At 36.9% G+C, this 15,953-nt stretch overlaps 1 protein-coding gene across 1 annotated transcript in view; it reads right to left on the bottom strand.

The window, feature by feature from the left end:
- Positions 1-277: 277 nt before the first annotated feature.
- The window catches only part of SCP2 (sterol carrier protein 2), a 21,621-nt gene continuing 5,945 nt past the window's right edge, over positions 278-15,953 (bottom strand). Inside the window, exons 5-16 of the mRNA XM_055815849.1 lie at positions 15,682-15,746; positions 14,482-14,608; positions 13,551-13,614; positions 13,201-13,287; positions 12,473-12,623; positions 11,422-11,569; positions 9,343-9,450; positions 7,597-7,750; positions 4,552-4,645; positions 3,834-3,963; positions 2,348-2,427; positions 278-1,185 (exon numbers count right to left, since the gene is read on the bottom strand). Of these exons, the coding sequence (XP_055671824.1) occupies positions 1,090-1,185; positions 2,348-2,427; positions 3,834-3,963; positions 4,552-4,645; positions 7,597-7,750; positions 9,343-9,450; positions 11,422-11,569; positions 12,473-12,623; positions 13,201-13,287; positions 13,551-13,614; positions 14,482-14,608; positions 15,682-15,746 (1,304 nt within the window). The 3' untranslated portion in view covers positions 278-1,089. The remainder of the gene's footprint in view (positions 1,186-2,347; positions 2,428-3,833; positions 3,964-4,551; positions 4,646-7,596; positions 7,751-9,342; positions 9,451-11,421; positions 11,570-12,472; positions 12,624-13,200; positions 13,288-13,550; positions 13,615-14,481; positions 14,609-15,681; positions 15,747-15,953) is intronic.

Genomic DNA, 15,953 nt, shown 5'->3' with positions numbered 1-15,953 from the left:
AGACAAGCAGAATGATTGGCTTGAATTAGCTAATTTATTATGATTTTAGTCAAACCAGAGAAGTGAAAGTTTATGCATAAAGTTCCTCAGTTGTGGCCCACACACGAGGATATGAAGTGTATATATACTGGACTGAGATGTAGTATCTACTGACAATGACCAAGGAGGAAAAAATGGATGACTGCAGGCACCCTTCGTGAGAACCTGTACAAAATACTAAATTCAGTGCATTAACATGAAATTCATGTATACAAACCTGACGAAGGGACACACAGGAGAACAGGAAAAGTATATTTAATTTTCTATTAAATTTCCAACCAGAATACATTTTCCCAAAACAGAAGTTAAAGCTTTTACATTACTGACAAGAATTTCATAATGATCAACACCAGATTTTCTCAGGAGAAAGCAGGTGAAGTGTTGGTTATACTCCCTCTCTGCTCTCCTGGCAAATCCAATCTTTTTTCAAGGTGAAGTATTATCAGACTCTGTGAATCTCAAAGCAACGTTCTAGTTCTTCCTTACTCCTGGGTATTTTGTTTATTTTTAAATTCCAAAGTAGTAATAAGAAAAGTATTTTATAGCAAATTCCTAAAGCCTATTCTAAAAAAACGTTGTTAGAGATCCCCTTTATAAGACCACTTTAATTTAAGCAGCAGCAAATTTGTTAGAATGGAAGTCTGAAAGTATTTGTATGACCTGATACTACAGCTTTAAAAAAAGCAACTCATTTCATTGATATGTCAAACTGCTTATAACTTTCCTCACTCTCCTTCCAACTAACCTGAACAACAGGGTAAGCAGCCTCATTCAACTCTAAGTTTCTGTTTTAATCAATATGAAAAGTTTTATGAAATTGTCACAAATACCCACCACATACCATTTGTAAGAGTTAGTGCCTCAAGCTTAGCCTAAAAATCTTTCCCATAGAGAAACTGATGGAATTTATTAAGATAATTAAGGTTCCTAACCACAGATTTTAGGTGAGAGGTCCAATCAAACCCAGCCTGTGCCATATTACTGATAATGTCTAGTTTCATTCTACTTTTTTGTCAAGAATATAAGTACTGACTCTTTACTCTAATGAGCTCAAAGTTTAGCTTTGCCTGGCTGAAGCTGTAGATTCTGAAGTTTCATTGCCATGCCCATGTTCCCAGAAATCTTCAATTTGCCTTGAAAGAATGCCTAAAAAAGAAAGATTATATGAAATGCAATACAACATATTAGCCCAAATTCAACAGAAATGTATTTCCTGACATAGAAAGTAGAATAGTGAACTGAAGAAGTTATAAGCTCATTGTATTTTTGTGATATCTAAAGAGAATGAACTTCATATTGCCTGTTTCTTGGATCCATCGTAATGATGGATCTGCATACAAAGCAGGGCAGATTACCCAACATTTTGGTAGTGACAGTTCATAGAATAAAAGTTTACTATTTTAATTGAAGACAGAAAAGCAATAGTGTACAGAAGATGCCAGAACTGATTTCTTACTCGAATCCATCCCAGCCATTACTGGTTCTGTTACTGATGAATTCAGCTTTACAAGTCTAGTTTGTGAAGCAGACATGCTAAAAATTTGGGTTTTTTCCTCCGGACCTTGTAAAAAGATGAACTGCATGCCCTCAAATATCCAAACTGTAGATGTAAAATTGCAATTGCTCCTGAACTTCCTACACGTACGTTACAGTATTTCTATAATGTGTTTTACCTTCAAATTTCTCGTAGACACAGTTTAGGTTGTGAAAATTCTTACTTACCCTGTGATTAACAGACCAAAAACTTAAAAAGAACGTTACCCAGAGCATTTCAAATTTAGAAGTATGGAACAGCAACTGAAAATTAACTTAAACATCCGGTTTACTTATACACTATGGCTACTTTTGACGCTCAGAGGAATAAAAAACTCAAACATAGGCATTCAGTGGATGCTTGCCACCGTTTCTATTTTTCAGCATCAAGATTACTCCTTACGCTAATGCCAGCTGTGTGTGTAAAGCCTGCCAAACAAAGGGCCAACATTCCCCCTTTTCTTAAGTTATGCTGCAAACAGTAGTTTCCCCCTCTTCTCTGCAAACCAAGCACTATTATATCCCCTTCTGGACTACCTACAGGACTGTCTGAGAGAATATGTACCTGTTCATACTCACACGTACCTCATCATACTCTTTAAGAGTAGATATTGTCTGTCTTGATTAATCTTAGTTTAGCCAATTTGTTCAGAGAAAGTAATTTTTCAGATCAGCCATGGCAGTTTTGGAGGAGGGGTTTTATTTAAATGATTTCAACTTAAACACACTCACAACAAAAACGTCAGTCCTCTTATCTCATCTTAGCTATACTTACTGTCTGAGGATTCATTTTGCCAGTCATAAGCGCTAACAGATCAGCGTCAGCCATCGTAATTGTACAATCCGCCTTCTTATCTGTAAGACAGAGTCGACCATGAAGATTCAAACTGAGAGATGAAACAATAACAGAAGCTGCAACTCCATGAAGAATCTGTTGATACTACAGGTTAGCAAAATGGTACCTGAAGTACATACAGCAAGAGATCACCCAATAGCCAAGAGGCATCTGTGCCACCTTGTAGCACAAACTATCCCAACACTGAAGAAAGACGGACCTTTCTGAAAGGTGCTAAATGAATTAATTCCTTCAAGAAATAATAATCTACTTTTAATCAGAGAGAATGTTAATTGCAGCACTGGCAATCGTCTTAAGTTTTATCAAGCTTAAGTTTGCTAGTATTAGGATCAACTCAAATAAATGTGGTTCCCTCTGTGACACTCTGAAGATACTCATCACTGAAATTTCAAGCATTTCCTGCCCTCTCCTTCAACGGGAAAAACATGTGCATTCTAAAAGCACTCAATTGAATTAATTCAAACTCAGAAGTTTTTAGGATCTTCTTACTAGAAGCAAGCTGAAACATTATTTTAATGAACTCTGATAGAAACACCGATATATATACCAAAGGGCTAAATACCGCACACATCTTTTCCTACACCCATCTTATTATTAAACTTAACTCTTTGATAAAATGTTGTCCGTACAACAGAAAACAGTGTTTTTCTTTTTTGTAATAACTTAGATCAATGAATTACAAATCAAATCCCCTGTCATGATTTTAATTAAAAGCTTTACGATGCAGGTTCATGGATATATGGGATCCTGCGGACAGACTGCTGCTTTGGCTTTTTATTTACATAGGATGTATAACTTCAGATACAAGGCAGACATCTTCACGGTAAGGGTACAAACCCTTTGTTTCCAATACTTTTATGGGGCTCACCACCAGCACCCAGCCTGCATCTTTTTTACGTCTGCCTTTTTTAAAGTGGAACTTGAAGTTTACACCAGCTGGTACAGTATTGAAATCAGTCAAATTTTATTGCTTAACTAGCTGCAAAGAAGAACTAACCTGACGAGATAGACCAGCTTAACACCCACCACTGCCTCCAACAACGCAACTGAAGAAACAGCTACATGTCTGGCCCAAATTTTAAGAGGCGAGAACAACAAAACCCCTGAGGTTTGAAAATCATTATTTATTTATTTTTAATTCTGATTCCTGTAAAAGTCATATGACAGATTTGCCTGGAGCCTCCAAGAAAACACACAATTATCTATACAGAACTAAGAGTAGAAGACATGTAATTCCTGGTCTGAAACATTATGGATTAAGTGTCAGTAGTAAGAAAAGTTTAGAATGATGGTAGCCCTACACCACTTTTAGTCAAGGTCACTACAGCTTAAACAGAATGTGAATTTATATTCTTTGCATTAGTTGTACGCATTTTCTGCAGTGACAAAACAAAACAGCACTGACCTGAATTAACTGCCACAGAGCCTTTACCATTTTTCACATCTACTACCCAAGTTGCTTCTTTCCCACCAGGACCATCTTTTATTTTGAAGGCAAAGACTCCACCAATTTTCTTGACAAATTGTTCTCCTTCCTGTAATGACCACGTAATGCACAAATTAATCATTTACTTCAAAATAATTTAGGAATAGTTTGAATTAAACAGAAAATAAATTAAAAACCTTTACCCTTTCTACTAACATAGAAATATCTATTTCCCTCTACAAGGCTTCACTTAAACCATTAAAAAACCCCAAATAAAAAACCCCACGAACACAAACTATGACTATTTATATTAAAATCTATCAACTAAGAAAAATGACCACTGTCCTAACAGCCTTGGCTTGATGTAATATGACAAAAAGAATTTTCTTCTTCTAATCACATTTACCAAGCAACAAACATCAAACACAAACTTAAAAGTTTCTTGTGTTGCTCAGTGAGCTCCTCACATACAATCTAAGCTTGCCTTTACTGAAATACCCTTATGCAGGTAGGAACTGTCTGGAAAAAAAAAATTAAAATCATGACACAGTACAGAAAGAAAGTGAAATTCAAAGCTGTAACATTTGTTTCAACAAGCAGTACTGAGGAAGTGATTGATGCTACTATATTCCCATTAGGTTTCACACACATTTTGTCCGAAATTAAAATCCTGTTGTAGATAAAAGTAGTCAAATACCTCTTGGAGCTTCTTTTCAATTTCTTTGAAGACCAAATGTGACTTAAATCCATCAACAGCTGCGCTGAGAGGCACAGCCGCAAGACGGTCGGTGCTGAAATGAAAAACCCGTTCATTTACATATCTTTAATCACATTTTCAGTATCTTCAAATTATCATGAATAGGCCTAACACCAGTGAGAACTGCCACACTGAAACACTTTTAGCAGTATAGAGCAGCTTATGATACCAAAGTGAAGCTTACTCTTTGATGGGCTTGGTAACCTGAATGACAATCACTTGAAGTAGCCAGATGTTTTTGCACGTACAGACAGGACACTAATTTTATTATGAAAGTAAATAATTAATCTTGTTAAGATATATCAGCAAACACTTCTGTCACACCTTGTGCGAAGAGATCTCTACATGCACCATCTCAGAGAAATACCACTGGGTTGGGTTTTTTTGGCAAAACAAATCCCCTTTTCACTCCCAATTCATGTGGGTCTCTTAACTGTCACCAGAAGTACTAAGCATTTTTCCTGATTCTCTGGAGCAGTCACCCTGCCTGGCCCAACCACAGTACAAAACCCAGTTCTTAAATTTCCGCAGAGGCACCTGGAGCCAAAGTACGTATAGAGGTGTCCAAAGAAATGGCAATTCAAACAGGAGAAAAAACAAGTTTACCATTATTACTATTGCTTTGCAGCACAGTTCAAAACTATGGTCAGGTTTGATGTTGTTAAAAGTGACAGAATCACTTAAAAAACATTGCTAGAAGTTATTTGTGTGGTACTAACTATCCTATAGATGTATGCTAGAGTAGCAATAGTAGGGACTGTCTCATCTGAAGACGACATATCAATTTTGCTAATAAAGCAACGCTGTACGAACAGGATGTACAATTTTAAGGTGTCAAAAAAACCAGCAGAACTGTTTCAAAGACTAATCCAAGATGGATCAATGTACAATGATGTACATTCTTGGCAGCTATTATTAAAGCCAAAGCCACTTATTACAGGCTAGATCTGAATCCAATAATTAAGTCTACATGTATTGCTGTAGGAAAAATGGTATGAAGTATCTTCATAAACGTGAAATACACCACCTTTCCCTTAATTACACAATACACAACATCAATTACATAAGCAGCGTCTGAACAGATTAGCCACGCTGTTTCATTCCAAAGTCTGATATAAATTAGCGTAACACCTTGTGTCAGGTATCTCCCACTCAAAAAGCCTTTGCGAGAGCTAAAGATTTTTAAGCTTCTCTAATGTAAGACAAAACTAGTATTGCTAAGATTTCTCTATTTTGAGATGTACCTAAGAAAGAAATTAAAAAATTCTCAGTATCAATGAAGGTGAAGTGAGCTGCAGTAAATTAGACTTAATTTCTCCAGAAGTGTTATCTACACATGCAAAAGTTTTTTCTTGACAGGAAGACACTACTTCTAGCAGAACCTCAAGGTTAAGGGTATAAAAATAGCAAGAGATTCCCTGTTCCATAAAATTACAGTGTTTTGAGAGACAAAGCTCAGAGCAATGGAAAACAGTATATTCCCTATAACAGTCTTTTTGCCTCTAATTTAAAAACTGTGTACCAACACCAACTGCCAAGTTTTGGGAGCATGTTTGAAGAGAATCCATGAGAAAACCCGATTTTTCTTGTATCACACATTTTCTCATATGGTCTAGCCTCATACACATTACAGAAGTGTTAACAGTTATCACTTCTGACACCATACTTCAAAAAGTTACTCCTGCAGCCCTTCAAATTTCAATTGCTTCTCTCATTACTTCTTCTACAGGTTATACTGTCACCTCCCTGGAATTGTACAAGTCTAGCTACATCAGATATCAGGAATATTAGCCAGGAGAGGAACATTTCTTTCTGGAGGTCCAATACATGATAAATTTTACTGTTCACAGGTTTTTAGAGCAAATAGAAAGTACTGGCATCGAACTTTAAAACCAAAACCATAATACCCACAAAGAGTAGCTCAATCTTTCTAATCAAAGTTGAGAATGAAAACATAAAGGCAACTGTGTATTAAAGGTCTCTCCTGAAATTCTGGTATATTTATAAATTGTAAGTGTTTTCTCTCAGTTTCCATCCTTAGCATAGAACAGTAGCAGATTCTGAGACACCTTCGTAGCACTGTTCTCTCCGAAAATACGCTACAATTGCGAGCGCAAATTCTTTAGCCAGGACTGGACCAGTAACATGCCTGAATGCTAATGACTACTTGGAATACCACATGTAACAGGCAGCTGAAAGCACTTCTTCATGAAACCAAACTAGTAACAATGTTAGCAGTGAAAGCAGTAGGCATCTCTGTTCCCATGAGTGTCTTGCTTTTTTGGCAAGACCCTATTTTCAATTAGTTCCTTTTAGCATGGCCTGTTTTATTCTTCTGGTTTTTTGTTTTGTTGGCTATTTTTGTACAAACATTAGACTTTTCCTTACAGGAAACCATGCAAACTATTTTTATGGGCCAGTTCGCTCTTTTCAATAATTTACAACTCACAGTGCATACTGTTTATCAGAAATAAGGTGCCATGTAAGTTACAATCTCTGTATACACCTGCAGGGCTATAAGTACACAACAGTTGCAACTACTGAGCAAGCTTTAGTTTACAGTGAAATTTCTTCTTTACACAGAGGAAAATTATAATTCTAAAAATAGAAATTTTGAAACACAAAGATATGGGAGCACAGTCAACACAAAGTGAGCTTAGTTTACACCACCACTGAACCACAGCAAACATTTCCAATGACAGTATAACCAAGCACCATACACGGATACTGAACACACACTTTCATTCAGCAGGGCATTTTCTTGCACTACATTTATAGAGTTAAGAGCCTGAAAGGTGACTATTTATTACTGTAAGGTCTTCCAGTACTGGCAGTACTATTCTCCTCCTCAGGAAGTCAGGTACAGGCAGAGGGCAGACCCTCAGCTGCCTCACCACTGCTTCTCCCAGGGCCTTACGCAGCGGAACAGGACCCTCCCGCCTGGCTCAAGCGCTGCGGGCAGGCACAGCGCCGCGGGGCTCTCACCTGGCGGCTCCGGGGAAGCCCATGCCGTACAGGGTCACCACCACGGCCCCGCCGATGCCCAGGTTATGCTGCAGCGCGACCTTTGCCCCGGGGACCTGTCTCCTCCCGGCCAGGCCGCGCAGCTGCCAGCAGAGTTCGGCGCACTGCGCCAGGCCTGAGAAATCGAGCACAGAGCTTAGCTGGGTGAACGAAGCAAGGCACGTACCACAGGTGTATTCCATCAGCTTCCTGCCCTAACAAGATATTAAGCGAACACATGCAACAGGATTTGAGAAAAGTTAATTCTTGACAGCTCAGATCCTAGAAATATATTTTCTCAGGAGGCCCAGAATGAAGAAGAGTCCCTTTCTGTCCCAGCTGTGATTTTCAGGTGCCATTTCCCCTGGTCTCCCCCATGCCATCTGTGGTCCACTTCCACCTCCACCGCACACGCACTTCTCCCCTCTGTCACGCACAGACCTCCATTCCTTCATCTCCCTTCCCCTAGACAACCCTGTAGGCCCCTGGGCAAGGCAGAAGAGGAACCTGCATTTTATGCGCCAAATTTTACACCTTGCCAACCAAAACGTTACAAAGAGGACGAGTAAGATGTTCTGTAATTGAAGTCATAGATGAGAGTTACCAGGTTTCACTTACATTCCTCTCAGCCTCAGGGAGAGAACGTGTACCGTAGTACAACCTGCCCTGGAACAGTTTGGAAATTTAAGACGACTTGTATGACCCCTGATTATCATATAGCTAGCCCTCAGACTGTTCTATAGGGAAATTAAGCCAATAGTCCATAGACATTGTCATTTTCTGCATTTTAATGACTCTCCCCCCTATCCATAGCAACAGAGAGAGGCAGGAACTCCAGCAATTGCCTCTACAGTTATCACTGTGTAACTGATGAAAATGTAAACACAAACCTAGGAATTTAACACTCTCATCCTGTTAGGTACTCACAGCCTCATTTACCTGGAATGTTTTTCTTCTGATACTCCCCACCCCCCCACCCTGCAACTGCAACTTATCTAGCTGTTACAGCTGGTCAGATTAAGGTCTGTTGTTTTACTAGTTTCCTCTTTCTTAGTTTTCTGACAATTTCTCCTTTCCAAACAAGGAAGATGAATTATCTTCACAAATCCAAACACATTTTATCCAAGAGCCATCTCATTTGGAAACAAGTATAGCGGTTTAAAGAAAACAAAAAACAAAACAACAAAAAAAGGAAAACCTATGTTGCTGGGAAACGGTGACTAACTGAGCTTCTGTTGTAAACATCAGATAAATATTTTGACATCCAAGGCTTAACAGAAATAGCTTTTATTACAGCTAACAAGGAACAGTACAGGCTATTCAGATGCAGTAAAAATCTCCAAAATCTGAACTCTGGAGGATGACAACATATGAAAACAGTAATTCCAACTAGACTCAGCAGAAGTTGTACTATTGAGCACTTATTTAGAAAAAAGTTAAGCTGTTTTGCAGGTTGCTTTCTAACAACAACAGGGGGAAAAAAGCACCATAAAATTAAGTAAGTGCAAAAATGATTAAAATCACACTCCAAGCCTTTTGGTTTGAGCAGTCCTACAGTCAACCTGCCCTAATGCTTGCGTTAGAAGTGAGAATCAACTCCAGAGCTTCCTTCTAGTTTTATGAAGCCTTCATGTTTTGTGCAGACAAATAGAAGTGGGAGGTATCTGCCTGCTCAAGAGCTGTATCTCCTGTCTAACTGGCATGACAAAATGAAGTTGGTTTGCATACCTGTAGCACCAAGTGGGTGTCCCTTTGAAATCAAGCCACCACTAGGATTAATAACCCATTTTCCTCCATAAGTATTGTCTCCTCTGTCAATCAGGTCACATGCTTTTCCTATAAAACAATATTTATAAAAGAAAAATGTTTAATTTTTAAGTGATTTTTCAATTCTGCTGTCATTACTGGAGATGCTGCATGTCAGTCAAAACCTAGGAAATACTACAGCACAGATTTTACAAAGAGCAGACTGAAATTAGCCCAGCTACATTAATAAGACTTGCTCCTATGACTGGAGAATGTGTAATGTGGAAAAGAATTAGAAAGGGTAATGTTGATGCAAAAGCTTTTTAAAATTAGCTGTTGAACTGTTTTGTTGACGTACAGTAATACAATCAATATAATGAAGCTTTCAATGTTTTATTAATGAAACTGCAGTGATAACAGTGTTTTTTGTAAAAGAGGGGTTAGTCATAATTTATGACCCCCAGGACATGGATGTCCTGGTGAACATCAAGTTGAACATGAACCCTTGCCACAAAGAAGGCTAATGGCACCCTGGGCTCCATGAAGACATTGAGATAGTAAATAAAAGTACTCATAAGACTAATACTTAGAATTGCTTAGCTTTCCAGACTATTAGTTCCCATGCCTTCAGCAGCCAGTTCTCCCTTTTAACCCGTTCCTTATTCCTTTGTTCCTCTACCAGCTTCTTCAGCCTATGTTATTAATGCTGAAGCCTAAAAAATATCTGCCATGTTTCCTGTATTTCTAACTTACTTCTGCCATTAAACAACAATACCAGGTTAGTCCACATCTAAATCCACAACGTGGATTTCACCATTTCACTAATCGCTATGTCTAATTTGTCCACAGTTCCAAGATAAGTTTGACATACTATTAAGGTCAGACTGACTGAAAGGTGGTGACAATTGTACTATTAAATTGCCATACACAAGGCTTATTAGTCAAAAAGGCAATTACCGTCAGGATTTTTCAGTGTCTTTGATTAAAGGAATGAAGTTAAAACTTAATGTACCTATAGTTAAATAATGTCAAACGTACTATTTTTATTGCAGATACCATAAAAACCACAGTAAAGACAACAGTAAAAAGCAAGCATTCATAACCAAATATTTGAGACCTACAAACACAAAAAAAATCTTCCCGAGTTTCTATGAAATGCTTGTCTCAGTGAGAAAGCTTAGCCTGGACACAATACACCATCTAGTGATAGAATGCAATATTTCCTCAAAATTAGTTAAAAATAAATTAGAGAAAGATTACATCAGGTTATTATTTATGCAAAGCAAAAATACATTTAGAGTTTAAATATATCAAATACTGAAGTAGTAGTTTGATGCATTATTTGCTTGATTTTAAACAAAAACCTCTGCAGTAAAAAGTTTTAGTGGTTTGACTTACATACAGAGAACTGAACCCCACAGCCATTTAACCTGTTGTAAATCCACTCACTTCAATGAAACTGAACTAATCTGGATAGATTGTGCACTGTTACACAGCTGATTTCAGAAGCACGTTCACAACTTGCCAACAACTCTATTTTCAAAGGCAAAGATGTTTCAAGATCTTTAAAAAGTCACATCAAAGATAAGCAACTTGTTAATGTCCTCTATAAGAAATTCTTGTCCAATTTTTATCTTCTTAAAGAGTAATACAAAGATGGAGGGGAATCTTGGGGTAGCAAATATACAGCCCTGGAAGAGGGGCATAACACTGAGAATGATCATGAGAATCCTTAATTTCCTTGCTCTGCTTGCTTACAAGAGCCATCCCTGCACAAGCTAGCTGTCTGATTTCACATAGCTCTCCACCACTTTGTCTTGTATATTTTTTCAGAAATCACAGTAACACGCTCCTTTATTAAACTAATTCTAGAGTTTGCAGGCCTTCCTTATGCTACTACAGTGGTAACTTGCTTTTCCCTCTTATGAGGTTAGCCAATAAGACTTTCAAATATACATCTGTCCAGCAGTCAACTGAAAGTTCTAATTATATGAACAGATAAAAAGATATTTTTAATGCTTTCCATTTCAATACAACAATAATCTTTATTGATGCTATTACCTTCTGGACAGAGTCCCAGAGCTTCATAGGTAATGAACTCATTAACTGAGAAACAGTCATGAAGTTCAATCACATCAACATCTGCAGGTTTTAGGCCTGCTTTTTCAAAACATTTTTCTGCAGCTTTTTTAGTCATATCATAGCCAACCTGCAACAAGAAGTTGTATGTTAAAATATCATTAAAGAAACATAGCTAGCAATTTCATTTATACACTTAATTTTAAATGTGCTGTATAGTCCTGTATATATCCTGTAAGTGAAAGTAACCTATACGAGGTGGCATTCTAATTTATTTTAAGGCATCACATACCACAGAGTTTAGTATTCATACAGTATGAACTGTACAGAAACAAATAATACATTCTACGTCTCATTGCTGGCATGTGGATTCTTTTCTGAGGAATTTCCTCTATTTTCTCAACCTTGTTCACAAGTCAAACTGCTCCTTTCCATGACTCACGACCAAAAGCCTTGAAACAAATCCTAAAGCTGTCTTGCTACCTTTTTCTATCTGACTAGAACTGTACTTGAAACCCAAACAGAACATGACTGCAGTAGAAACTACTGGGTATTCAATTGGTTTGACTTACATCTAATTATTTTAGTCAATTTGCAGTGGGATCCAAATTTTGCAGTTCAGGTCTTTTCCTTCATTCTAGTTAAGCACCGTAATCATGACCACACCCAAGAGGTTATTTCAGCTTCAGTATTACACAGACATAAATAAAATTGCTTTAAGTTTCACTAATCTTATAAACAGGAAAATTAAAGAAGTGTTTTTTCTTGCCGTTCAAATTGCTTAAAAAGTAGCCTTTAAATAATTTGGTAAAAACTAGGTTATTAATAACCTGTTTATAAATTTCTTTCCATTATTCCACAACCATACTCTTCATTTACTCCACCTGCCCAAATTAAATTACTTTTGCATGCACCACAAAGTATAACTTGTTTGCTTACTGACATGTCTACAGTATTATTAGGACTTGCAGGTACTAAAAAAAAAAAAAAAAAATCCTGAGGAGTATCAGGGAATGCAGAATTGTAAACCTACCATCTTTATACAACTGTTTTCTTCAAATGTGCTTGGATAATCAGTAGCCATCACCTGGGCTAGAATTTCCACAGCTTTGGGCTGCAACTTGTACCTTTTCACAAACTCCTCACTAGCCAAAATTGCAGCTGCGGCACCATTTGATGTTGGACTGATTGAAAGAAAAATAATGTCATCATTCTGAACTAGTAATGTCAATCTTCCATAGAATTATCTTTTAATACAAACCAGAAACCCAAAAGGACAAATAAAAGCCACTTTCTTTGGCTGATGCCACTGAAACTGTAAATTCCAGAGTTTGCTGGACACTTTCAATAATATTTGTAACAGACACTTGAAAAGCATGATACAAAAATAGAAACGTATCATTAAGGTTTTTCAGTCTGGGGGGTGGGATGGAAGCTTCTACTTAACAACAAGCCCTTCAGGAGTGTCTAAGAAAGGCTGAAGAGAAGAGTTAACACTTAACAGCAACGGATGCACACTGGTAGAAGATGCAGAGTGACATGACAGCCCCACAGTACAAAACATATTTCAGCTTGCTGTATTATACAGTGAACAAATACCTAGATGGCATTTGGTCAAGAAAGATATTTCACGTTTCTTTTCTTTATAAGAACTTTTACTTAAGTTAATCTGTCAATTTTAATTTAGATGCAAACAGACTTATTTAAATAGATGTCCTACCACATTTGTCTTAACATCAAAATGCTAAGTCCTCTCCTTACCAACACTGTAAGATAGTCAAGTAATCGAAAATTTTGCGAGAATGCAGAACTTCATCTAATGTGTACTCCTGCTGGAACTGGGAATACCTAAGAAAACATATAGATGTCATCTTAGTTTTAGCACAGCCCTTAGCAACAGACATACTAATATCACACTATTAGGCAGCTATATGAGCTGTTTTTACAAAGTATAAGGCACTGGATATAAAATTTATGCTGGGTGTAATTCTCATTCCATAATAAAGAAAGTACTCTGCAAAGTATTTCTAAAACTATTACTCAGTTTTGCATGATCATTTTTTTTTAAACAGCAATATATGTTCAATATAGAGGTAGAGTACATTACTCACGGGTTTTTAGTTGAATGGCTATGATTCTTCCATGCAATTTTTGCAAAGTACTCTGGATTTGTCCCTGGAAGGGGAAAGCAAGTACTTTGTTTACTAAAGAGTGCTAACACAGCATTTTAAATATTGTATCATAAGAATTTGACCTTTACAAGAGATGTGTTATCAAGGCTTTCCTTAGAACTGAACTTGGGTCCAGATGTTAGATAAAGACTACTAAACATGGTCGAGTTTTAGCTAACAGAACATCCTACTTGGATACTTAACACTTACTATGATAAAAATACTGAAAATAAGTGCATTTTATTTAAAGTATTATTATATTACTGAGACTTGAATGTTCACTTTCCTATCAGTGCAAAACAGCTGCAGTGACATATTGGAGTCCAAGTCTAAAATTTTTCCATACAGTAGTCTAAAACTAAGTGCAAATAAAAGATGCTGAACAGGCCAGCCTGCTACCTTGGAGCCAATTCCCTTGTCTGGTGAGGGGGTATGACTCAGCAGTGGCAGCAGCCTAGCACTATATATTAAATAAAATACCTGAAAGCTTTTGTCAAACAATGCAGTCCCAAGCCTATCTACCCGTTCTAAGACACAAGAAAAAAAATGCAGAAGTTGTGCAGCCTTTTCGCCCAGACCTTACAGAACCACAAACCATACCATCAGCTTGAATACCGGACACTGTATCACAGCCTTAATTTTGTCTTCTGATGGTTTGGTTTGCCTACACATCACCAATTTTTCTGTAGATAACCCCATGCAAATGTATTCCCATTTGTATTAGCTGTGGATGTTGCAGTTGTAGTACTTAAGTTAAAAAGAAAGGCCAAAGAATGCTATCATTTTTTTAAAACGGAATACTAATATATGTATTTTTTAAAAAAATCACTTCAGTAAAAGAGGACAAAGAAAAAAATTGATTTTAACATACCATATTTCTCCATATGTTCTTTCCCAGCACTTGCAAACATCTGAGGTGCTACTGGAGCGGTTGCTAAGCCGTATTTATTTATCATAATTTCCAAATGTTTGTCAATTGGACTAGTTCTGTCTGAAAACTAAAAAGAAGGGAAATAGTTATAAAGCAAGTCATAATTTCCTTTTCTTTACAAGATTGCCACAAAAGAGTGCCATGGATTTCAAGCAAAATAAATGGTGGGTTTTGTCTGGTATTTTAACAATTCCACTGGGCAGCATGCTGCACTGCAGTGACATGTTTTGAGGCATTCACGATTTCTCAACTATAAGAAAGAGTAAATAAGCAGAAAATGCTTATTTACATTGTGCAGTGACAAACATTATGATCACTGCACTGATTCATGGCAAGGCCCACTCCAGTGCAATTTCTATCATAGTCACTATTTTCAGCAGAGGACTTCAGGTATTTTTCACCTCAGCTTAAAATCCTATAGTGAATATAGTTCCAAGTTATAAGATCAATACTGTATTAGTATTTTCAATGAAGCTTAGATGAAATATCATAAAGCATGATAAAGATAACTCTTACTCATTTCAATCAGTTGTTAAATTTAACATTTCTCACCCAAACCTCTGCATATATTATCAAATTTGGTAGTTCTGTAGTTAAACAACATATGGGCTCTAATATTGCTTGCCATAAGGCAAAATACAAACAAAAACCCCCACACTTCTTCAGTGAAAACAAAGAAGAGACAAGAAAGAAAGATTTACAGAAGCACTTAGTTTTTCGAGAAAGTGTGTTAACTGGTCAACTGAGTAAGCATCACATCAAAAGCCAGAAGACACAGATTCTTTCTTTAAATTTGCTGCATCACTTGGAGAAAGACACTTCCATTGCTCAGTGCTTCAGTATTCTATCTGGTATTTTCATCATTCTCTATTAACCCTGCCTTTAACATATTCTTGGCAAAATACTAAAAGCATGATGTACTAAAAATTAATTCTAAAACATTCCATACAAAATTTTTATATCATAACTGCAATCAGAATCACAGAACTCATTAAAAGTTTCCATGGATCAAAAGAATATTTTATTTTCTAATCATCTACAGCCACATCTTAAAGCAACTGGTATTTATGAGAATATGTCTTAAAGAATGAGGTGTATCTACAAATACAATGAAATGTATAAAGTGTTTCAGACACTTACACCTGAAGCAAGGGATCCTTTTGCCATCCTCTCAAAGCCAAGTGCCAGAACACAATCTGCCAAACCTTAAAATAAAATTTATGGCTATTTAAAACACAATGCAATTATAAAGGACATTATGTACTAACAACTCTTCAGTTACAAGAATTATACATAAACACCTACCAGCTGCTCCTCCTCCTTTCTTCATTTTTGAAAGACAGTCAAATTGGAGTGGGAACGGTATTGATACATACATATTGATACTGAAGAATGAGAGGTCACTACCGGGT

This window comes from Falco peregrinus, chromosome 10 (assembly GCF_023634155.1).
Source record: "Falco peregrinus isolate bFalPer1 chromosome 10, bFalPer1.pri, whole genome shotgun sequence".
In the NCBI taxonomy this organism is placed as follows: domain Eukaryota; kingdom Metazoa; phylum Chordata; class Aves; order Falconiformes; family Falconidae; genus Falco; species Falco peregrinus.
The sequence above is the reverse complement of the archived record's forward strand: the minus strand, read 5'-3'. Positions and strand labels throughout refer to the sequence as shown.